The sequence below is a fragment of the Plecotus auritus genome, assembly GCF_963455305.1.
Source record: "Plecotus auritus genome assembly, chromosome: 4".
NCBI classification, from domain to species: domain Eukaryota; kingdom Metazoa; phylum Chordata; class Mammalia; order Chiroptera; family Vespertilionidae; genus Plecotus; species Plecotus auritus.
Genome location: NC_137775.1, coordinates 179,010,182 through 179,035,310, shown reverse-complemented (window position 1 = coordinate 179,035,310; position 25,129 = coordinate 179,010,182). Strand labels below are relative to the sequence as shown.

The following is a 25,129-nucleotide window of genomic DNA, read 5'->3' as shown; positions in this document are numbered from 1 at the left end:
CATCATTTGTGGGCCATACAAAATTATCATCTTAAAAATTAGCCTGCTACATTTAGTCAAACATTTAATTAACTCACCCCTAATGCCTTGGCACGGCCAGACCAAATGATTTCTCGGGTCTTATATGGCCTGGGAGCTGGACATTCCCTACCCGTCCTATAGGAAGGACTGAATGTCCCCACCTAGGGTATGCTGAGACCTGATCCTAGTTATCAGTTTGAAGTGAATGAGAGGTGGCAGGGGTGGCTATGGAGGAAGACCAGTGTCACCTTACAATGCAAGTGCCTTAAAGTCTCTGCAGGACCTCCAGGCAAGCACAGGCTGCTCTCCTCTAGCAAAAGCAGGGAAGCTGCTTCTGCCAATTCAACAGTTCAAGAAAACCCAAGGGTTCAAGATCAGGCTCACCAACACAAATGTCCCCATCCCGTGATTCCGGGTGGCAGTCTTATCCTGTCAGTATGTGGCCTTGGTTGGAGGGGATGAACGTGGCTGTGCATTGTTTCCTTCGCAGCCTTGGCACTTTACTACTAACTGTGGGCCAGCTGTCAGCACAGATTGTCTGCATCTGCAGGAGATGAGACAGACTTTCCGTAAAGGGTGCCATCGAGGCAGTCTGGCATGGACGGCATGCCTTGAGGTAAGCGGCTAACATGAACCTATGTCATTTTCCTCGTTCAAGGTTTCTAAAGCAGTGAGCAATAGCTCACAAACATCTCCATCTTTATCATTTCCACCAGTCCTATTCCACTGTAATGCCACAGCTACTGTGTGGCCTAACATGTCACCTTCCACCCGCACTTCACCCAAATCCAGTGCAGTAACTGTGACGCTTCCTGCCAGGCGTTATCAGTGTCCCACTTACCCACACCTGTGGGGTCTTTATTGTCAGCTGTCCAGTGAAGGATCTGGTCACAGGACCCCATCCTGAAGTTTTGTTAATTGTGTTCCTGGTACCCCTCTTAGCCTGGTTTAACCGCCCCAACCAAACGCAAAGCCTAAGACAAATGTTAATACATACAGGTAATTTATTTGGAAAGTGATCTTAGAGAACCTGTTCGTACATATATTCCCAAGAAAAAGCCCCAAGCCTGAAAGCAGGGCAGGGAAAGACCGAAGAGGGCAGGCCACTGGAGTCTGGCAATTAACAGTTTATTCAGGGAAACGTACATACCAGACATGTCTTGGTGTGGCGGCTACAAAAGGAAGTGGATATCCTCCAGGCACCAAGAATTATACAGAAAAGGGCGAGATGGATGGGGGTACTGTCCCGGGTGCGGGAAAAGTGCCGTACATACTTGCCAGGTCAGGACAATGGCCTGTTCCAGGAACCAGCACAACAGGGGACACAGGAGAGGGCCTGGTTTACGTCAGAAGGAAAGTACCGATTATGATCAGACAGTCTCTGAGAGGGTTTACGGGAAGCACTCTCTGTTCTGGCCCAGGTCCATCTTGTGGGTCTGCAGCGGTCACATCATGGAACAGCCTCTCCTCCACAGAACCAAAGGGAAGGAATCGGGGAGTGGAAAGGGGGGAAAGAGAAAGCTAAAATAAGGATACGTTATGAAGTTGGCCACTATTTGGGGTGACTGGGGAAGCTTATGAAAGGCATCTCAGGATTGCCTTCCCAGCAGACAGACAAGACGAGGGAGTATTTATCTATTGGCTTCCCCCTGGGGGTTAGTCAAGGGTGGTCCCAATGTCATTAACTCCCCCATATCTTTTACACATGTATGATGCAAAGGGTTCCCCCAGTGCGTATCCCAAGCCACAGTGTCAAAGGATCCCTGGAGAGTCTTGACATGGTCCCAATACAGAAGCCTGCTTGGAAGTGTTTCACAGCAGGACTGGAGGATGAGGCAGGGCAAAGAGATTTTGAAGTGGACACAAGAGGTGTCAATACAGTTACATGCAAGGCATAGTTAACAAAACAACCTAAAAATCAGGAGATACTGCTAGAAAATGATTATACAATTTTGAAATAGCTTTTTATTAAAAACATAAATCAACATTACAAAGTTTAAAAAACAAAAAATTGATCATTTTAACTTACTATTTTGAAACAGTGGCCCTATATATTTGTTCAAAAACCTCAATAACAGCAATGTGAGCGAGAAACACTGATCAGCTGCCTCCTGTGCACACCCAGACCAGGGATTGCACTGCAGCCTGGGCGTGTGCCCTGACTGGGAATGGAGCTGGTGACGTGTCGGTCCACGGATGACACTCAACCCACTGAGCCACACCAGCCAAGGCAGACTTTAATTTTTAGATACACAGTTTGAAAAAGTTAAATTATGATAGACTAAAGATATTTACTATTCTTTTGACTAATAGGAAAATAGCCTCATTTGTTAGGAGAGATAAGAAAAAAAGTATAGACAAAATAGTAAATCATAAAATTTTATAAAAGTAATATAAGGTATTTCACTTATTTAAATTAAGAAAACATCCAAAAAGGCATTTTATATACTAACAGAAGTAAACAATTTAAGAGACAATGAACTATAGCATATTTAAATAAACACAAAAAAAGATATATTTGGATGATGGTTTTAATTTCCCCAATAATCTTCATGAAGGTTTTGTTTTTGATGGCACTGGTGCTTTTCCTTTATGCTTAGCAGCCTTTTCCATTTTTATCTGTAAATGTAAAATATTTGTTGATAGAATAATTTGTAAACCGTTCTAAAGAAAGAAAAGGTTGCACATACCTCACTTGGATTCATGTTTTACTTACCACAGCCACTTCATACAGTTACGTAGCAGTTATTAAGCTACTGAATACTAATGCCAAAATCTGAGAGTTGAAGGAACCTAATTGCATTTTAAAAATATGGTTTGAATTCAACTTTACAGAAGCATGTTAATAAAAAGAATGTATAATGAGTACTTCTTTGAAGAAAATGAATAAATATCATTTTAAAGGCCATTCAATATTAATTTCTAAAAGCTGAAATACCTAACTTTCCATCAGTCTACACACATTCACTTACAGAACACACCTGAGCCAGCCGGGTATTTCTGGAATGTGGGCTGCTTTAAAGGCAGTTCCCTATCGTTCTCATTTCTACATTTGCACAGTTCCCTTCCTAAAGGCTGTCCTTCTCCTCTGAAACTGCAGCAAAGAAGCTTGCATACCCTAAGCAGCAGCCTTCCGACCTTTCAGAAACATATATCACTTTCCATAGGGGAAAAACAACAACAAAAATAGACAACACAAAACCCACCTGCCTCTTCCTGCCACTCACACACACCCGTTCCCAGGGGCAGCACCACTGCCTCACTCCGGGCAAGAGAAGGCTGAGAACATTTGGGGCATGGCAGCTGCAGGCAGGGCCTCCTACCCTCTAAGGTGACAGGAATAATATCAGGAAACCAGTCTTCCCAATCTCCTCAAATTATAAATAATAACTTCCTAATAATAAAATTGAATGAATCTCATCTCTGTCTCTTCCCCGTTTTTCTTCTCGCTCCTGTTTAAGTTGGCACCTCATTCAGAGACCATACACTCATATCACTCCTGCACACTGTCAGTCAAAAGGTCATCTGAAGGGCCCCAAAAAAACACCCTATTCCAAGGCAAAGATTATAGGCTTTGGAGTCAGAGGGAAGAGTACTCAAACCCCACCTCTGTCATTTATTAACTATTTGAGGCAAGTTATTTAACCAATAGTTTTCTCATTTGTGAAAATAAGGGTCATAGTAATAGGTACATCTCAGGGTTGTTCTAAAGGTGTAAATAAGATCGTATATATAAAGATCAACATACTTAAGCACTCAACAAATACTAGTCTCCTTTCCTCTCTCATTTAGGACCAAGTGTTAGATTTATAGCAACATTAAAAATTAGGAAAGATGCTAAAAAAACAAAAGTCAAGGAAGTGTTTGCTCACTGAAATACAGGTACACCTCGTTTTATTGTACTTATCTTTATTGCACTTCACAGATGTTGCTTTTTTTTTTTTTTTTTTACAAAATGAAGGCAAGACCTCTGCCAGCAAAAAGACTACTACTCACTTTATTGCGATACTCAGTTTATTGTGGAGGGCTGGAAAACCAAACCCACAATAGCTCCCTCCCAGGTAGGTCTGTACAAGCACAACATTACTTTGTAATTGCTCTGAACCCATCAGATTCCGTTTCCTAATCCCCCCTTTTCTACAATGGTGCATGTCTTGGTTTTTTGGAATAACAGAAGAGTACTAACAATGTGTACAGCACATGTCAGCTCAGAAGTAGTTTAAGTCTGAGCTTCTCAGTTTTTATACTCTATTAAATCACACAGGCTGGAGAGTTTATAAGCTGTATCTCATAAATCCATAAATCACACAAGGCAAAGAATTATAAACTACATCTCATAAATCCATAAATTCTAGGTCTAGATATAATAAGCAGTCTGGATGGTTATAATAAGCAGCCTGGGTGGGCCAGGTATATCCTCCAAAACATTCACAGATAAGAACTCCCCTCCATTATCTTCCCACAAGCAAATCCCACTGGCATGTTTTCAAGGCAGCCCACACTACCTGGACTTCTGGAGTAGGGAAGGGAGAAGTTCTGGCACCCTGTCCCTCATAAGCCTATGAGGAAAAACTAAAATTCAGCCATTAACTGGATATGTAAATCCAGTGTGTGTTCCAAGAATAGAGCTTGATTAAAAATTGATCCTTAATAATGTCGCAAAAATCACCTTTTCTTTTCTCACTCTGATCATGTCATCTTCCTCCTGGGTTCCTACTGCCCCCTTTTTCCCTTAAACCAGAGCTTTCCCTTAGACCTGTCCAGGAAGGTAGCCACTAGCCCCATGTGACTAGAAATGTGGCTAGTGTGACTGAGGAAGTACATTTTAATTTATTTAATTTAGACTTACAGAGTCAAGGCTACAACACAGATACAGAACATTCCCATCACTGTGGAAACTTCCATTTTCTAGCTCTGCCTTAAATCATATGACTCTCCCCAGTGCTTCAAAATTCTTCAGCAGGAAAACCAAGCTTATCTCTGTCCCCTACTCACTTCCTCTTCACTTGGAAGGTAATTTAGATAATAGTCTTCTTTTTCTTCATCTTTTTGTCTAAGAGTTGTGGAAGATAGGACAAAAAGTGACAAGAGTGTCTTTTCTTTCATGGCACTTATTACCTAGTTGGAGAAATTAAAAATGCCCACAAGGCAACTATAAAATAATCCTAAAGAAAGCACTTTGAGGAATGTGCCATATGGCTGGATAACACCCCCAAACCTCATTAAGCCAACATGCTTTCATCCATCTATAAACAAAAAAACAAAACTCTCAAATATGAACACATGAAACACATCAAATATGTAATCAGATGACATATAAGAAAGGAATATCGCCCTAACTGGTTTGGCTCAGTGGACAGAGTGTCGGCCTGCGGACTAAAGGGTCCCAGGTTCGATTCCGGTCAAGGGCATGTACCTGGGTTGCGGGCACATCCCCAGTAGGGGGCGTGCAGGAGGCAGCTGATCGATGTCTCTCTCTCATTGATGTTTCTAACTTTCTATCCTCTCTCTTCCTCTCTGTAAAAAATCAATAAAATATATATTTTTAAAAAAAAAAAAAAAGAAAAGAAAGGAATATCAATGATGTTTATTTTTTCCATAAATGTTTATTGAAAACATATTATGTACAAGGCGCTGTACTTAGTTCTGATGAATAAAAGACTACTCTTAGCCCTAAGCAGTTTACAGTGTGGTGGAGAACTGATGAACACTATCATTACTGAAATCTAGGAACACTTTAATACTGTAGTTGTTGAGCCCTAGAAAATGCTAAAATGCATGTATGATTCGTGTTCTGTTTCTTAAAGGCTATTGAATAATTTTTGTAGAGGGCCCCTGGGAAGGCACATGGGCATTTCTTTAATTATTGTCAGCAGAACCCAAGGCGACAGGCAAAGCCGCATCTTGGATACACATTTACCAAAAAGGCAGATGTGTTATCAGCACTGACTCTTACCTTTGCCCAGGTATCAGGGAGTGTGTCTTTGATATGTAAATCCAGTCAAGCACCAGGAATGCTCGGGCCTACTCAAGAATGCAAATAATCGCCCTCCCCAGATTGGCTCAGTGGATAGAGCAGGGGTGGGCAAACTTTTTGACTCGAGGGCCACAATGGGTTCTTAAACTGGACCGGAGGGTCAGAACAAAAGCATGGATGGAGTGTTTGTGTGAACTAATATAAATTCAAAGTAAAGGAGCAGAAGGGAGAGCAAGAGAACCCTCCGCTCTTTTGGCTCAGCAGGCCGGATAGAACAGCCGAACGGCCGGATCCAGCCAGTGGGCCATAGTTTGCCCACGGCTAGGATAGAGCATCAGCCTGCGGACTCAAGGGTCCCGGGTTTGACTCCGGTCAAGGGCATGTACCTTGGTTGCGGGCACATCCCCAGTAGGGGGTGTGCAGGAGGCAACTGAATCGATGTTTCTCTCTCATCGATGTTTCTAACTCTCTATCCCTCTCCCTCTCTGTAAAAAAGCAATAAAATATATTAAAAAAAAAAAAAAGAATGCAAATAATCTTCTTTGTCTTGACTTTTGGTGAAACTTCCTGGTATGTGGGGGTATAAAATAAACTTGCTGGATTGGCTCTGGGTCCCTGTCCCTCCATCAGAAGAGGACGGTGGTCCCACCCAGTCCCAGCTTTTTCCTTCCATTTTGTGTCTTGTCTCTTTCTTTTATTTCTCAATCCCCAGCTCCTCTACTCAGGAACTGAACCCGCTCTCTAGCCGCGCTGGACGTGGAAAGAGAGAAAATAGATACAAATTTTAACTTCACTATGGATATACCTAGAAGTCGCTAAGAAGAAGAACCACCACATATTATGAATTCAAGACACACATAATTTACAAATCTGCTGATGGTTGATGGTTATTACTGACAATTTTATTTGTATATTTAGTCAATCTTAATGAGCTCCATAAATTAACCAGTGTATTATCATATTACACATCAGTCCTGTTTCTCTCTGAATTGTTCTAAATAAGCCCCATGGCCTAACACCACCTATAAGTAAAGACTTCATAAATTATTTTTCAGAACAATCCACAATCAATATTTAATTGTTCTATGGTGTCTCTGTTACAAGTAACTGCTTAACGTAAGCAGATTTCTCCACAGACTTACCCTTTCCTGGTATCGTCTTTCAAAGAAAGCCATATCATCCTCCTCTGGTCTCCTTAAGGAAGAAACTTGACTACTTGTACCTACTAATAAGAAAATAAACAATTCTAAGTAATATATTTCCATAATTACAAATTTTCCTGAAATAAAAACAGAAAACTTTCCTCCTACCTGGTGATGACTTTTTTATTTTTCAAACCAGAAATGGCCTAAATGGAGAATTGCTCCTATTACTTCTTTTTTTAGAAAGCAAAGCATCATAACACAAAAGTAACTTTCACTGACAAACGTTCGGCAAATATTCAACTGGTTCATATTAAATAGCACAATATAGCTTTTTCATATAAGAGCACTAGTGTATGTGCTGAAAGAAACTTTTAATTGCCTCAGAAGAAAAATCTGGTTTTCTTTATAGGTACACCAAGAGCCCAGTTCCATGGAAAAGTTCACCTTCGTTTCAGGTGAATGTCTTGGTTGGATCCCTTCATTCACATCCAAAATAGAGTATCAACCTGAACATCTGTTCTCATTTTTAAAACACATGAATGGCCTTAGCCGGTTTAGCTCAGTGGATAGAGCATCGGCCTGGGGATTGAAGGGACCCAGGTTCGATTCCGGTCAAGGGCATGTACCTTGGTTGCAGGCACATCCCCAGTAGGGAGTGTGCAGGAGGCAACTGATAGATGTTCCTCTCTCATCGATGTTTCTAAATCTCTATCCCTCTCCCTTCCTCTCTGTAAAAAAATCAATAAAATATATTTTTAAAAAAACAAAACACATGAATGTACCCTCAACCAGCAACACAAAAATCATGTAATTCCCAATAAACACCACAGAGTATAACCACACTCTGTCAACCTAAAGGATCAAGGTAATTAGTCCACTAGAGGGCTCTCTTACTCAGACATCAAAGCAGTAAGGTTTTAAAACTTCAAATTATTGTATTATCAGAATCCTCATAATTCTCAGATTTAGCAATTTTCCCCAATAAAAAATAAAGTTTCTTGCTTTTTCTCACTGCCTGGCCATTATAAAACAAAATGATAATCAAATTGTGGATACCGGGGGCAACGAGAGCTTATCAATGACTCAATCTGAATTCTTATTTTGTACATACAAATATATTTCTCAATTTAATTTCATTACCATCTGTTAGTGTTTCTGGGGAAGTAGATGATGCTTGAAACGCCTTTAGAAATGGGTGGTCCACGGCCGTACCTGGAGAGTCTAAAAATTCAGGTGAAGGTGCACCTGATAACAAAGTACATGAAAAATGAAAAATAAACCTCTATTTGTTATGATACAAAGAAGTTATTTCAAATACGAAATAAATTAGAACCTATCAGAATCCTTAGAAAAATACATTCTGGCCCGGCTGGCGTGGCTCAGTGGTTGAGTGGCAACCTATGAACCAGGAGGTCACGGTTCGATTCCCGGTCAGGGCACATGCCCAGGTTGCAGGCTCAATCACCAGTGTGGGGCGTGCAGGAGGCAGCTGATCAATGATTCTCCCTCATCATTGTTGTTTCTATCTCTCTCTCCCTCTCCCTTCCTCTCTGAAATCAATAAAAATATGTATTTTTTAAATCCATTCTATAAAGAGGAAATTTTTGTTTTAGATTTTTACCATCCATATAAAGTAAGGGCAGAAGGGTAAAAGAGTTTTTTTAATTTCTCAGAGACCTTTTTCACAGAAAAAAAAATATATATGCACAAATGTGATTGAATATCAGCAAAGAGTGCAAAATGTTAGCATAGTTATAAAACACTATCAAAAGCAAGATTTGCAATAAGGGAAGAATAAGTGTGTTTTTACTCTATCCCTCACTCAAAAAACAACTACAAAGAGTATTAAAAAAAAAAAAAAAAACCTTCTTCAATGAAATGAGGAAACATCACAACCCAAAACCACAACCTACAAAGACCAACTGCTAAATAATTGACTTTTGAGGAAGGAAGTGCAGAGAAAATGTATGCATAAGTGCTCTATCTTCTTCACAAACCTCCCCTCCCCCACACCCCTATCTCCATCCTGCCGGTAGAGGGAAAGCAAAAACACTTTCAGTCCTATTTGGTTTTAAGAGTTAGTCCTTACTCATAACGAAGCAGCGTGGGGCAGCTGCTCAGTCTCTCAGGTTCCCGCCCCTCCTTCCACACTCCTCTACCCTGTGGCTGGTGGAGCACAGGAAGGGGTGCTCAGGTCCAGCCAGGCCCTTGTGCCTTCCTCTGGTTGCTTCGTGCACTACAGACCTCAAACGCGGCGAGGCTGACGTAAGTGCCAATTCAGTCTCTCAGCTTGGTAGGGCCTGGTAGCCTCACTCTTACTCTCACTAGAAGTGCAGGCCCCTCGATGCCTGCCACTTCCTCTACTGAATCCCCCAGAGCTCAGGGGACCCACCTCTAGCTCCGCTCTGAGGTCACCCTTGCCCCTTGCTATGACAGAGACCGTGGCAGGCCCCCAGCCTCACAACTCAGTTACGAGCTGGGAATTCTGGACTCCCTCTGCAACACTGAGAAACCAAATTCCAGCAAGGGGTCATCTCTGTCCAGGACTCTACGTAGCTAACCAAGCAGACATCCCTTTACCCTGGATCCCCTATATCTGAAGTCCAGACAAAAATATGTTATGTTTCCTCTCCTCACACTCACCATTCTTCCCCTCCCCTTCCCTCAAAGGCCAAAAGGGGCAGGGTTTCTTTCTTTATATTATAAAAATGTTTAAATGATAAAATACTAGAAAAAAGATATCAGCCACTACCACTACTACTTAGTATCGTTCTAAAAGTACCAGACATTTTGGTTAGTCAGAGTAAGGAGACTCATAAATATTGGAAGGAAGAGGCAAAAATACCATTACTTGCAAAGTTAGCTGAACACCTATTTAAAACTCCCAGATTAAGTACAGTAATAATGACTAGTAACAAAAGCAGCATAAAACATTTGCTTTTGAAATAGACAACAAGGCAGACTAAGGTGCCCAGAACAACCTGGGTTGAACCCAACCCTACCACTTACTAGCTGAATAACGCAGAATAAGATGTTTTACTCCTGTGCTGAGTTTCCCCATCTGTAAAATGGGATTAGTAATAGCACCTAATTCATAGTTGTGAGGAATAAATGAGGTAATAGATGTAAAGAGGTTGGAACAACCCCTGGTCATCATCAACATCATTATAATTCTTTTTTGCTGGCGGTAATTGTGTATTCTGTAATCACTGCATGTACCTAATAGAATCAGGTATCCATAAATATTGAAAAAGGGTTTATTTACGGAATTTAACAAGCTACTTGTAAAACCAGTTAGAAGAGAAGCACAAATGTATCAGGGCAATCTTGAAAAAATAAAGAAACAAACGGGAGGAATTTACCATACCAAATATCAAAACACACTATGAAGAAAAACAATTAGCCCTGAGTGGTGTGGCTCAGTTGGAGCATCATCCGCTATACCAAAAGGTTGCAGGTTCTGTACATACATATACATGCTTGTGAGCATGCATTATTATAGATGTGATTACATGCATATACATGCATGTACATATTCACACAGAGACATAAGCCTACTAGTATGTTTCCAAAATGAGATGGCTATAATGGTAAAAATTGCAGACAATAAAATAATAGGTAAACTGTATCATATCAAATAAAGGAAATATTATTTATTATTCAGCTATTACAAACAACAGTTGTTTATGGGTTGGGATTTGGGTACAAATATTGGGGAAAAGAATGATCTTTTCTCTTATGATTTCTAAATTTTCTGTAATAACTATATTGTGTAGTGGCAATTAAACCTTTTTTAAAAAATAAAAATGAAATAAGAGAATGTTTTCTGGGGAAAAAAACATGAAGAATATAAAGTGCTAAACAAACATAAGGCTTCACTATTGTCCACACACATAAAAACAATATGACAAGCTCACACGTCTGCATCACTTACCAATTCCGCTGTCATCTAACCGCATGTAGCCTTCTGCTAGTGAGCTGAAGCCGGTTAATCCTCCCATTGCTGCATAAGGAACATCCCGTCCCACTGGTTTTCCTTGAGCCAGTCTCTCTTGCTTAGTTTCCACTACTGTGTCATGGGCATACGCAGGCTGACCACAAGCACAAGTGAAGCAACTATGGAATCCTGAACACTTGGAACCTGAATCAAGGTGTAAAGGGAGTTAAGTTCTTAAATGTAGGGACTGAGCTGCCTGCTCCAAAAATGCTCAGCGTGGCCTAATCACCGGAATCTGGATTCCTCGTGTGCTGTCCTCTAACCCTGATAACTGTTATCTCCAGACCCTGAACCCCCTCCCAGCCACTGCTCTTACTTCTAAGATTCTAAAGCAGTAATGATACTAGCAGGGGAAAAATTGGGAAAGCCAATGAAGACTAAAAGAAATTGGGCTGAACGCTGGAGAGCCAGGAATGCAGGCCCTTTCCTCAAATACTGAGATAAAAGCAGGTGTGGTGGGGACACCAGTGGCCAGGTCCAGGTGAAGAGATAATGTGAAAGCCTTTCTATGGGTCAACTCCCCACGAAAGCCATATTGGGAGGCCAACACATAGACAAAGAAAGGATGCAACAGAATACTGTAAAACAATAAAAGGGAAAGAAGGCCCTGGACAGATGGCTCAGATAGCTGAGCATCGTCCCATACACCAAAAAGGTTGGGGGTCTGATTCCCGATCAGGACACATACCCAGATTTCAGGTTCGATCCTCAGTCAGGGTGTGTGTGGGAGGCAATTTTAAAATAAAATAAAATAAAATTTTAGAGTAGCTACCCAGCAAAAATTTTTAGTTGTTTCATATTGACAATAAAACTGGCACAAAGACACATTAAATATTCAATAAAGAAATAAAAACATTCTGTTGGTGTAGTTACAATAATGTCACTCACAGGCACTGCACATAAAGCCAGGCGTGGCGCTGTGCTGATCAGCAAAGTGTTTGCACCTACAGCGAATGGGCTGCGTGCCATTCAAAGGCACATAAAGGTAAGCCCTGCACTGGCAGCCGGTCACTCGACAAGGCAAACTAATGGGGCGCTGCTGTGGAACCGTTTCAAAGTCAGTTTTATGCTGTTTGTACCTAAAAAAAAAAAAAAAAAAAAAGGCGGGAGGGAGATAAAAACACAGTGCAGGTAATGTCAGAAATCATTATTTCTATTCTGTTAAATGCAAAATGATTCTTTTTCATTTTATTTTTGTTTCATTGTTCTTGTTGGTAAGGTGAAAATAAACTCCCCTACTTGCAGTATTTCTGGCAGCTATATTACTTTGATCAAAAAAACCTTCATTCTTAGATTTTTATTTTTAGTAATCACAGCAATATACTAGAAATATTATAAATATTATATGATTCCCTTAAAGTACATACCACTACAGATTTTTTTAAATGAAAGCACAACCTAAGAGTATGGGAGGCCACCCATACTCTTACAAATAAATTCTTTGTAAAAATCCTTTTTATTAAAGCACATTACTTGAATTTATTTTTATAGGTTAAAATACTAAGTAATTTTCTTAGACTACTCCCTTCTTTCTCATAAGGTGGTATTCAGTAAAATGATACTAAATTTATTATTCTCAGTATTAATCTAGGTAATAGAAGTTAAAAGAACAAGATACCATTTTTCACTTAGCAAAGAGAGCCAAAGCTTTTTTTAAACTCTACATAATTTACAATGCTGACAAGAGTGTTACAAAAGAACCAATCCACCCTAGCCGGTTTGGCTCAGTGGACAGAGTGTTGGCCTGTGGACCAAAAGGTCCTGGGTTCAATTCTGGTCAAGGGCACGTACCTCGGTTGTAGGCTCCTCCCTGGCCTGGGCCCTGGTCAGAGTGCAGTGCAGGAAGCAACCAATCGATGTGTTTCTCTCACATCAATGTTTCTCTCTGTCTTTCCCTCTCTCTAAAAGTCAATGGAAAAATATCCTTGGGTGAGGATTAAAAACAAACAAAAAAAGAACCAATTCCATTTAATGTTTTAAGAAACTTAAACAGATCCATCCTTTAACTTAAATAGCTCCATCCTTTAACCCAGAGAGTTCACTTTTTAAAATATACCCTAAGAAAATAATTCCATGTATTGAGTGTGGGCATAAATATAGTATCAGCAACAGTACTTACAATAGCAAATATATACGTATACACCCATACATACATAACCATACACATACATATACACACACACACACACACACCACTAATAACAAAGGCATGATTAAGTAAATTACAAAACAAAAGTTATCAAACTTTTTACTAGTGAAACCCTTTGTTCAAATAAAATCTTTTACAGACCATAATATATAAAATAGATAAAAGCAGAATTGGTTGAAGCAAGGCAAAGAGCCAGAATTAGAGTCTGCCCTTCCCCTAACCTACCCTTCCACCTGGTACGCCCAGGGGTGGGCAAACTTTTTGACTCAAGGGCCACAATGGGTTCTTAAACTGGACCAGAGGGCCGGAACAAAAGCATGGATGGAGTGTTTGTGTGAACTAATATAAATTCAAAGTAAAGGAGCGGAGGGGAGAGCAAGAGAACCGGATAGAACAGCCAGATCCGGCCCGCGGGCCGTAGTTTGCCCAAGGCTGCCCTAGACACTCACACCCCTGGGGAACACACAGTGAACCAGCTCAAACATCCAGCAGGTATTAAAAATCTTGCTTGTGATTACCACATAATGTGAAAACATATTTCTGTGATTCTGTCATGAAAAACTGGTTCAATATTTATACTCACACATAATTAACTAAATAAACTATGTAAATAAATTACATGAATATAATAAAATATATTAACAGCAGCTGGCTTTGGGTGGTGAGTCTTCTTTCTACTTTTCTATATAATCCTCTACATTTTCCTTAATAAACATGTTTAACTTTTATTATGGGGGGAGGGGCTTATGTAGACAGAGACCTGAGTTCTGGTACTTAAGAACTTTTCCATCAAAGTTGAGTTGGGTGCCTTGCCGGCGTGGCTCAGTGGCTGAGCATCAACCTATGTACCAGGAGGTCATGGTCTGATTCCCGGTCAGGGGCACATGCCTGGGTTGTGGGATCCATCCCCAGTAGGGACTGTGCAGCCAATCAACAATTCTCTCTTCATCATTGATGTTTCTCTCTCTCTCTCTCTGAAATCAATAAAAATATGCATATTTTTTAAAGTTGAGTTGGGTCCATTTTGAAGGTTAATGTCATGCTCTATAGATAAGAGACAGGCACTACATCGGTATAAGAATAAAAATTAAAACTAACACAAATTTATCCATTCTGAAAGATATCAATGCAACTCACATTTTCCTTTCCTCCACAGTATTTTCAGTTGGAGTTACTAACTAAATTTCAAATCAATCTATATACAACATTACTCATCCTAGCAACTGCCTAACAACCTCTGGCAAACTGCGAGTCTGTAAATAGCAACTACACAGAGTGTCTCGTGACAGAGGCCCAGACGCTACCAGAGCAGGCCGGTCCTCTTCCACGGCTGCTTGGGAACAGAAAGTTAGAGCTGTTACCTAAAAACACATCACGGGTTCAGTGATTTGTTTCCCTGCAGCAGCTTTGTCCTTTTGAGCTTTGCAGCAGTGAAATGTAAAGTGGAACACGACAAACACAGCCAAATGCAAACCTCAGGTACAGGCAACACGCCTCAAGGCGTGGGGCCTCAGGTATTTCCTTTGCTCCGTGTGCGTTGCTTGGAAACGGACCAAGCGTAATAAAAAGCTGTGAGCTCAGTGTTTTTGTTTGTTGAAAGAAAGGTAGGGACAAAACGTGTTTCTTAAAGCATAAAGTGAGATTAGGACATTGGAGGAGAAATGCTTCTTTGCGTAGATTGAGAACCTGGTCGATGTGGGTCAACTCAAGCAGTTCTGCCGTCTGAGGACCCGTCCTCAACCACCTTGTCCAGAGGTGGAAGCGGCAGCGGTGCTCCCAGCCTCGGTGAGAGGCCCCTGACAAAGCCACCGGGGCATCAATACCGTTTTTACCAAAGGCAAGAGAAGAGATACTTAAGGTCATGGACTGTACTGAGTTCTAATAGGAAATAATAGGATTTTTAAATTACATTTAAAAGAATTTTAGATAATTTCTAGTGTATAACACAAAGGCCTATTTAAATGTTTCTCTATTATCACATGTAATGCTACTTACAGAAGGAAGATACGCTCTGCTACAGTTTTATATTTTCTGATCACCAGAGAACTTAGCAATAAAATATCTTACCTGTGTGTACAAAAACACAGTGTCTCTGGGCCCACAAGTTTACAATCCATTCCAGTTGGGGATCGCCAGCTCACAAACAATCTATTCTGCAAGCGCATAGGTAAAACTCTTCTCTTGTATTCTTCATACTCTTCAGGAGTAAAAAGTTTCCCTCCATCGTCCTCACCTACAATTCTACAACAACAAAACCCTTCTCTTAAGCCTTGATTATTTATCTTCCATGTTAAAAATACTATACTCTAAAATTAAACTAGCCCTGACCGGTTTTGCCCAGTGGTTAGAGGGTTCACCCTCGAACTGAAGAGTCCAGGGTTCGATTCCAGTCAAGGGTGCGTACCTGGGTTGCAGGCCCCATCCCTGGGGTGAGTGTAGGAGGCAATCAATAGATGTGTCTCCCTCACATCGATGTTTCTGTCTCTGTCTCTCTCCCTCTCTTCTACTCTCTCTAAAAACCTATATAAAAAATATCCTCAGGAGAGGCTTAACAAAAAAATGATAATTAACTAATTAAACTATACTTGTACAGTCAAAGGAAAGAATGACACGGCACTGATTTTTTACTTTAGGTTTATGTCAATCTCAAAATTGCACACAATGGTAATAAAGCTTTTGCTTCCCATATAAAAAAGGATTCTAAATAAGAAAGTCAATGAATTCATGACATCTGACTTTCCTTATGGCAGCTTACCACTGGAGAACTGCCATATATTCATCTCAATTTCTCCTTTGATTCTGAAGCAAACATGCTCATTCTTCTCATTAAAAGCTGGAGCCTAAACAACTAAAAATTCTAACATCCTCCCCCGCAAAAAAAGAAAAGTACAAAAAAAAAATCAGTGAAGAAGACAACATACTAATCTCCACACCTGAGCCCAAACCCTGGCCAGGAGTTCAGTGTGAGATCATAAACACCCTTGGACCTGCATAAGCTCAAAACCAGGTGCATCACTGTTCAATTCCAGAAGACCTCAAAATTGTATGGGAGAAATTAAGTCACCAATATTTCTTAATTTCTTAAGAAACTGAGATTTGGCCTCTCCAGAGGAAAAGCAACAATTAAAAGTATTTCCTCAAAATTGAAGAAATTTCCCCTTGACTACATGCCCCTCTTAAAAGTCATGAAAAGTGTTGTTTGCAGAATGCTACATAATTTGTTCTACAATCCATACCTTTTTCCATACGTTCAAGTCTTTAGCTTGAGGAAGATGAATAAAACCAATTCAGAAGCTATGGAACCATCACAACCTTCTTCCTCAAATAATTTAGATACACAATAGTAAAAAAGACAAAGGGACATTTTATTCTGAGATCATTTTTGAGCCATTTCACTTTATTATAGCTACCAAGAAGTATACCAACAGGTACTGAAAAGAACTTAAAGATCAATTCAGTTCTTTGAAAAAAGAGATCATTTATATCTAAGTTCTAACCCAGTGCAGCTCACACTTTATTGCATTACACAATCCTCACGGAAATCAGTCAAATGCAGATTCAGATTCATGGTCCAGAGTGGGCCTGAGAGTCTGCGTTTCCCACAAGCTCCCAGGGGATTCCTACCTGGCTGGTCCACGGTTGCTACACTTTGAATGGCAGGCTCTAACTTTCAAAGGGGGTTGTTCCAGGTCATTTGTGTTTGCAAAAAAGTAATTTTCCACCAGGCCTTAACATAAGCAAGGGACTACAACGGAGGCCCACGATCTGCATATCTAAACATCTAAACACCCAAGTTATCAGTCAACAACAGGGCCCAGCAACTTGGTCCCAGTGAAAAGCCCTGGAGACTTGGCGGCTAAGGAGCCGGCTCTGCCAGAGAGGGGAGGGCTGGGTGGGAGCTGTTCTGGGCATAGGGCTCCGGGCATTACCTGGACCCACCCGAACCCAGAATGAGGCCTGGCCCATCAATCACGTTCCTCGCCCACATTTTTCTGTCTCAGAATTACCAGGCATTTCTAGGCGTTACCCAACCCCATACCACGAGACAGTCGGAGGGAGTGCAGTCAGATAGGAAACCCGTGTGCCCGAACACCCCTGGGTGATTTGGGGCGGCCACCTTCAAGCGGCGCGGCCCCTCTTGCTCAGGTTTCGCAGGTGGGGCTGTGATTCTGTCGCGTCCCGTTTATGCACACTCATTCCCCCCACCCTCCAACCCCGCATCCTCCTGCCCGTGAAATTCCCACTCACCGCGTTTCCCAACTGTCATAAGCCTGCCTTGGGAGACCGAAAAAAGAACCCGTCGTCGCAGGAGCGCCAGACTTTGTCAGGGCCCAAGGGGCGGCTGCGTTTCCCGTTCGGGGGGGGGGGGGGGGGGAACTATCTCCAGAACCACCGAAACTCCACCACCAGCCGGTGTCCTCCCAAAACCAGCACCTCGGGACTGGGAGCACGTTTGCAAGTTCACGGCTTACCCGTCTGCTACACTAACATGCAAACTTAATGTCTGTTCATTTTCACCCGCCCCGAGTACTCAATGCGTAATTCTTCTATGCCCTTGGGGGCGGGGGCCCTGGACCTTTGCGTAAATCTAGCGTTAATCATCCCTCTTGGGAGGGTCGAAGCGGGGACCTCGTAAATAGCCTCGGAAGAGGCTTATTAGTACAGGACTGCGTGTCATTGCGATATTTAATTACAGAAAGACGCAACTCGCAATCCGTGGAAGCCTCCCCAACAGCCCGCCCGGGAACGAATTCCGCGCCCAGGCTGGCGAGGGCCCGGCGGAGGGCCCGCCTCACCTCCGGTACTCCAGGTAGTCGTCCACGGCCGCCGCGCCGCCCGGAGGCAACGTCAGCCGCTCCATGGCCCGCGGGGAAGCCAAAGGCTCCGACGCCGCGCGCTCCAACCCAGCTGCGCGCGCGAGAGGACCTCGGAGCAGCCAGAGCCGGCCCCGCCCCGCCCGGCCGCGCCCCCGCCCTGCCGCCTCCTGATTGGTCCGCCCTGAAGACCGCGGTGACGCCGCAGGGCGCGCGCTCCCACCTGGCGGCCCACGCGGACGCGAGAAACCCGTTGTCTGCAAGCACAGCCCCGCCCTACCGGGGATGCTCTTCACCGCCCTCCACACACCTTGCCGATCTCTTTCCCTAGTCTGGCAGGTCTCCTTGTAAAGTGACATGGAGTGCAATTCCTTGCATATAATGGACGCACAGAACATTGCTTATTTCTTTGTACAGCGCTTTTCCAGTGTTGAGGAGGGTCTGGATATGGCCTGCCTGCCCATAATCGCCAGCCCTGTTTTCCAAATGGGAATTTAAAAAACAGTGATAGAACTTGGCCAGTGTGGCTCAATGGTTGAGCACTGACCTATGTACCAGTTGGTCAAGGTCAGAGCACATGCCCAGGTTGCAGGCTCCATGCCCAGTAGGGGGCGTGCAGGAGGCAGCCCATCCATGATTCTCTGTCATCATTGATGTTTCTATCTCTCTACCTCTCCCTTCCTCTCTGAAATCAATAAAAAAAAAAAATTTGTTTTTAAAGAAAAACAGTGATGTAAAAGCAATACTGGTAGTCCTTGGTGTCTCCTTCCAGTTTGGGTGTAAACCTACATATCTGAAGAAAGCGAATTGTAGGTTTAAGCAGGGGAAAAAGTAAAAACAATTTAAACTTTTTTTAAAAACCTTTAGAAATATTCATCACAAAGTCCTTTTTAAAGTTGAATTACCATGTGATTGGTAATTTGGCCATAATTTGGGTTAATAACCTGAAAAGGGGGTAGGAAATCCATCACTGCTCAGTAGTCATTAAACTCTGATGCTCCCTGAAGATCAGCTTGACCTCTCTCTATAAATTACCTGGGAGGGAGTATCCACAAACAAGAAAAATAACTCATTGAACTACAATATTTTAAAGCTACTCTCCTGAATAATTCAGGTCCCAAAGGCAAACTCTCATGCAGACAAATGGTGTAGATGCCCTCATCCTTTTAGTGCCCTTGATTTAGCAATCTATGTTGTTTTTTATTGTGGTTGAGCTGTTTCAAAGTATCACACATTATGACATTTAAAGCCAAAATACTCTAAAAAAATAAATAAGGACATTCTTCTATCTAAATAAAGTGGTATTATTACTCCAACAAAATAAAAATAGCTCCTTAATTTCATCTCATACCCTTTCTCTAATTAAATTTACCCAGGTCCTCAAAATGTTCTATGAGCACTATGGGGTGAATGTCTCAAAGGAGTGAAGTATTACAACCCTTCATTGCTTGTTACCTGTCCTAAACATGAGGGAACATGGAGACATCCAATCAAAACTCTGTTACCAGTGAGAATGTGAAATGGCACAAAAAGTGTATTCCTTAATATACACATGCACTATGATAACAATCTGATAACCTAGATGACCACTAAGTGCCTAAGGGGTGGACAGGGAATTCAGCACAGACCCCCTGGACAAAGAGATGGAGCAGACAGCGAGAGATTTCATCATACTCAGAACAGCATGCAATTTAAAGTTATGAATTGTTTATTAAATTGCTTATTTCTGGAATTTTCCATTTAATATTTGAGGCCCGAAGTTGACTGGATAACAAACTGCGAAAGGCAAATCATAAGAAGGGAGTATTATTGTATATGGTATAAAATAGATTGGGCAAAGCCTGGCAATAGAAAACAGGATTGTTTTATACTGTGACCAGCTCTGGGCTCAGCTTCATCTGCTTGGAATTCCAACAGGACATTCTAATATGGCAAAGGGCCCTGCTGTGACAGAGTTAGGGCACTTTCTGCCTGGCCCGCACTCATGTCTAATCACCAGCAAGAAAAACCAGCTATTTTGGTTTTGCAGAGGCAAAGGATAATACTACTTTCCATCTGGCCTGGTTTGTGACGAAACCAACTGTCCTCACCTGGGCACCAGGATATGGGAAGAAGAAGGTAGTGGAAGGTACAGCTTAAATCTTCCTGATGGTAAAAGCAAGGACCAAGCTCATCCTGTCACTGGTAAAGTCACCTGAATACTAATCAACAATAAGGAAAACGTCCCCCTTTCGGAATTGGCCTTGGCTTCCTTTAGCCCCAGGAAAAGCTCATCTTTCTAGAAACAGAGGGCAGAGCAGCCACTTCGGCCATCTCTCAGCCCCTCAGCTGAGGCTGTGTCAGAAAAGTCACTTGTTTTCATCAGAGAAAGGGCTTTTTCCTGTTAATAACCGTGGGCATTAAGCTTTCTTCCGTTAGTAGCCGTGGGCACTCTGCACTGTATTTAAACCCAATCTTGTTTTTAACAAATGATACTTAGGAAAGAAGATAAACAGAATTAAATCATGTTGAGAGGCAGAAAGTGTTTTTTACTTAAAACTCTCACTACTCATACCACTTTCTTTGGGAGAGTTTAATACCAAGTACCACTTATTCCCCTCTCCCCCAATGATTTTTAGAGAGTGGGAGGGAGGTGAGAGAGAGAAAGAGAGAGAGATACATCAATGTGAGAGAGAAACATTGATTGGTTGCTTTGCACATATGCCCCGACCAGGGCCAGGGATAGAACCTGCAATCCAGGTACATGCCCTTGACCCAGAATTGAACCTGTGACCCTTGGAGGGCGGGGACGGGGGGAGGGGGGAGAAAAACAACGCTCTAACCACTTAGGAACACTGGCCAGGGAGCCATTTATTTTCAAAGGTAAAAAATGACAGAAACCTGTTTGAGGAGAAAAAAGAACAAACTACATTAATATATCAAACACTCCCACCCCACCCCTTGCAACTTCTGCCTGCTTTCCTCCTCTCAGTGTGCCTTTGCCTGGAAGATAAGAGAAGGGCATTTGTGGCTAAATGTTCTTAGTTCCCAATAAGCCCTGTTTACGTTCTTTACCTTTTTTAATAATCAGGTTCAGAGGCAGACCAAAGAAAAAGCTGCCCCTTTATTATATGGGCCAGTAATAATGGACAATGCTAAACACAAAGAGGATTTCCATGTCACTTTCACTTCACCTCTCCACAGGAGATCAATCCAGGCTGGGGACCAGTGCATGAACCATCCCAGACGAAGCAGAAAGGTGAATCCAGAGCTTCTGCAATTTAAAATGTTCGCAAGTCAGCACCAAGCTTTGGAAAAAGAGCTTGAGGTTTTTAAGGCTCTGCCAGTTAGCATTTTAGAAAACCCAGAGAGATCATCTTAGACACAGTGAAGTCACTATTAAGACAATTGCAGGCTTCTTTAAAAAAAAAAAAAATCACCGAATGATCCATTTGTAAAACATAAAGAGGTTAAAAGGAGCAAAACAATAGACCAAGAGTGTGGTCTTGCATACCATTTTGTCTAGCCTCTAGGAAGTGGAAAATGAAATATTTTGATCCCAGAAAGTCCCTAACCTAAACCTGGCAAATAAAATCTTAGCACCAGAGAACTGCCGCAGCTGAGTTGAAAGTGCCCTGAGTCCCACGGTGGGTGCAGAAAATGGCCTCGAGGGTAGACTGAGAAGACGGTTCACCCTGCAGAATATGCACTCGTGTGTCCCTACCTTCCCTTTATATCAAATGTGAGAGACACTATGTGGCAGGTTCAGCCACAAGCTCCCAAATACCATACCCTGGTGCTTCCAACTAACTCCCCAGGAATTGATTCGTGTCCCATCACCCCCAACCCCAGCCATCCTTGGCCATCAGCCTGAGTGAGGGGGCTACCACCAATGCCCGAGAGCCAAATGCATAAAGTGTGACATCTTTGCAGACTCTGCACATTGCTGACCCCTTGAGGACAAAGTGAGGAGTGGACAGAGAAGCATTTTTCTCTTGGATCAGAGGAGCTGCTAGGTCCCAGGGACTAGATGATGGGAGTAAAGGGAATACTTGCATTTACTCATGCCAAGATCAGCAGAGCTGCTAGTAAGACCTGGCAGCCAAGAGCACAGACTCGAGACAGACCCTTCTGGGTGTGAATCTCTGCTATGCAGTCTATAAGGTGTGACTGTAGCCCCCGTTTCCAGCTTCTCTGTACCACACTCCCTCACTAACCGAACCTACCTCACAAAGTCTTGAAGATTAAATGAGATATTGAAGAGGATGGCACAGGACAGAGCCTGAGTAGATGCTCAATAATTGTTATTACAACAATCCCATTACATGGGAGACATTATTAAAAACAAATTCTCCAAACCCTTCCTGCTCTAAATCCTCCTGGAACACTTTGCTGTTTTGAAAAGTTTTAATTTAATATGCAAGACATAGCCCCTGCTCCAGGAGGCAGAGCCAGAGGCCTTCCTTACCTGGCCGAGGTCCCCTATCTGTGCCCTCCGGCTCCAGCCATCAGTCAAGGCTTTCAGACTCCCAGTTCAAATTTGAAGAAAAGAGTAAAGGTACTTTTCCCCTCCGTTTCAAATTCATGAAGATGACACACAAACAAGCAAACAAAACAAACACATTTATATCAAAATTAAGCATAACCTAATGTTATGTGTAAATTCCTAAGCACTGGTGGTTCAAAATGTTTCATTTCCTCAAGCCCTGATATCCTATCTACCATAGCACCTCTCCCCCATCCTCTACCCCCAACTTAAAAAAAGACTCCTCACAATCATGGTTTATTTCTTTGCCTAAAAAAATCAGTAGATACTAAAGATAGTGTGAATGGGTGATGATGTAAGCACCCAAGAAAGTTAAATGAAGAATAATGGTTTATTCACATGAATGATGCTGCTAAGCAATGTGAAGTTACACTTGACCTAGTAAGGCCTCACTGGAGATCCTAAACTCATTCTGAAAAAAATGTTTAAGAGATGCTAGCATTGGTAAAATCTAAAACACTCTAATTTAAAAAAAATCTTTATGGTTTAACTGCCTTATTTTAATATACACAAGTATTACTGATTCATTTTAAATGAAAAACTGTAAGTTGACAAACTTGATCTGATTAAGCACAAGTCTGACCACTAACCAATCCCCTCCCAGCTCTCTAATCCAATTATGGATTAGCCACTGTACAGTGTGTTCCCAGGCTTTTTCCAACTATGCAGTATGCGTCTGGCCTGCTGCTCATGACATTAAACAAGGTTTGAGGATGATCATCTAGCATAACATAATAGGAAGAGGACAGGCCTTAGACTTGTTCCACACCTAGGTCTAAATCTTTCAACTGCAACAGAAATGCCTGAGTGAAAGATGATTATCAACTGTGACATAACCAGAATAACAGAATAACCGTGAAAGTAATGTAAAGAAGTTCATGATAGGTTGCACAAAAAGAACGTACAGTGTAAATTTAAAAAATATAAATAAAGGTATATATGCACAAAGCAGAAAGTGTAGAATGGTTTAGTAACTCATTTTAACAAATATTCATCAGGCACCTATGCTGGGTCAGACACGTTGTATATGCCCAGGTTTTACAGTGAATGAAATGAAGTTCTTGTCTTCCTGGAGCTCATATTCTAAGAAGCATCAGGAAAAAAAATTAATATACAATTTAATGTTATATATACCACAACTGTGAAAAAAAAAGAAAAAAGGGTTAGAAGAATGTTAGAGGTATGCCATTTTAGGCAGGTGGTCAAAGACAACTTCCCTTAAGAAGTACTATTTGAGCCCTAACGGGTTTGGCTCGGTGGATAGTGTGTTGGCCTGTAGACTCAAGGGTCCCAGGTTCGATTCCGGTCAAGGGAATGTACATTGGTTGCAGGCACATCCCCAGCAGAGGGTATGCAGGAGGCAGCTGATTGATGTTTTTCTCTCTCACTGATGTTTCTAACTCTCTATCCCTCTCCCTTCTTCTCTGTAAAAAATCAGTAAAATATATTTTTTTAAAAAAAGAAGTAGCATTTGAGCATCTGAATGTGAGGGAGGGAACCATGAAGATATCTGGGAATAATAGTTACAAATGGAGAAATATGAAGTTTGAAGCTGCTGATGCAAAAACATGTTTGGTATGCCCTAGAAAGAAAAAGTCAACATGGCTGGAGAGGAATTAAGGAGGAGGAGGTTGGTACAAGGTTACAAGATAATCGGGAGCAAATGAGGCTTTTGAGGCCACAGTGAGAATGCTGGATTTTAAGTAGCAATGAGAAGTTAATGAAGAGTGTCAGAAGGGGAAATCAGATTCACATTTATATACTAAAATGTCAACAGCAGTTATTCCTGGGTAAAAAAAAATTCAGATTTTTTCCCCACATTTTGCTTTTCTGTATATCCTAATTTTCACATTCAGTTATTTCTCTTTTCTCCCTATCTCTTGAGCTCTCGCAAAAGATGAATCCTACCATTCCTCCAAACAAAAGTTAAGAATCATTACGAGATTTCAAGTATTAAAAAATAGTTTCAATTAACTCCTTTGTTTGTTTTTGTCTCTTCCAATATATCATGTCCCCTTTTCAGATAAACATTTCTCTCTAAAAAAAAAGGGGGGGGGGGTGGGGGGAAACGCTGTAACTGCACTGAAAGCTATGCAGCTCAAAGTGGTGTAAAAAATAACTTGGTTTGCATTTAAGCATAAGGTGCAAGTCAGGGGCTCCTCTGTAAGCTGTTAACACTTCGTGTTTCAGAGAAATTATTAAATGAGCTGAGGCAGATTCTCTAAATCAAAATATGGAAGAATATGGTTATCATTAAAAAGACAGACTTGATGGCCTAACCGGTTTGGCTCAGTGGATAGAGCGTCGGCCTGTGGACTCAAGGGTCCCAGGTTCGATTTCGGTCAAGGGCATGTACCTTGGTTGCGGGCACATCCCCAGTGGGGAGTGTGCAGGAGGCAGCTAATAGATGTTTCTCTCTCGTCGATGTTTCTATCTCTCTCTCTCCCTTCCTCTCTGTAAAAAAATCAATAAAATACATATTTTGAAAAAAAAAAAAGACA

General features: G+C 41.8%; 1 protein-coding gene across 4 annotated transcripts; it reads right to left on the bottom strand.

The window, feature by feature from the left end:
- Positions 1–1,003: 1,003 nt before the first annotated feature.
- Positions 1,004–18,254, bottom strand: FAM221A (family with sequence similarity 221 member A). 4 transcript variants are annotated; one of them, XM_080666086.1, is made up of 8 exons: positions 18,086–18,254; positions 16,526–16,551; positions 15,357–15,530; positions 12,029–12,219; positions 11,078–11,284; positions 8,284–8,388; positions 7,141–7,223; positions 1,004–2,640 (listed from the first exon to the last, which is right to left on the bottom strand). In XM_080666086.1, the coding sequence occupies exons 3-8, from the start codon at positions 15,452–15,454 to the stop codon at positions 2,572–2,574; spliced, it is 753 nt and encodes a 250-aa protein (XP_080522212.1). In that variant the 5' UTR covers positions 15,455–15,530; positions 16,526–16,551; positions 18,086–18,254; the 3' UTR covers positions 1,004–2,571. The 4 variants fall into 4 exon arrangements, with proteins under 4 accessions (XP_080522212.1, XP_080522211.1, XP_080522210.1 ...); XM_080666085.1 differs by having other exon boundaries at positions 16,526–16,604; positions 18,086–18,227; XM_080666084.1 differs by lacking the exon at positions 16,526–16,551 and having other exon boundaries at positions 18,086–18,242.
- Positions 18,255–25,129: the final 6,875 nt, after the last annotated feature.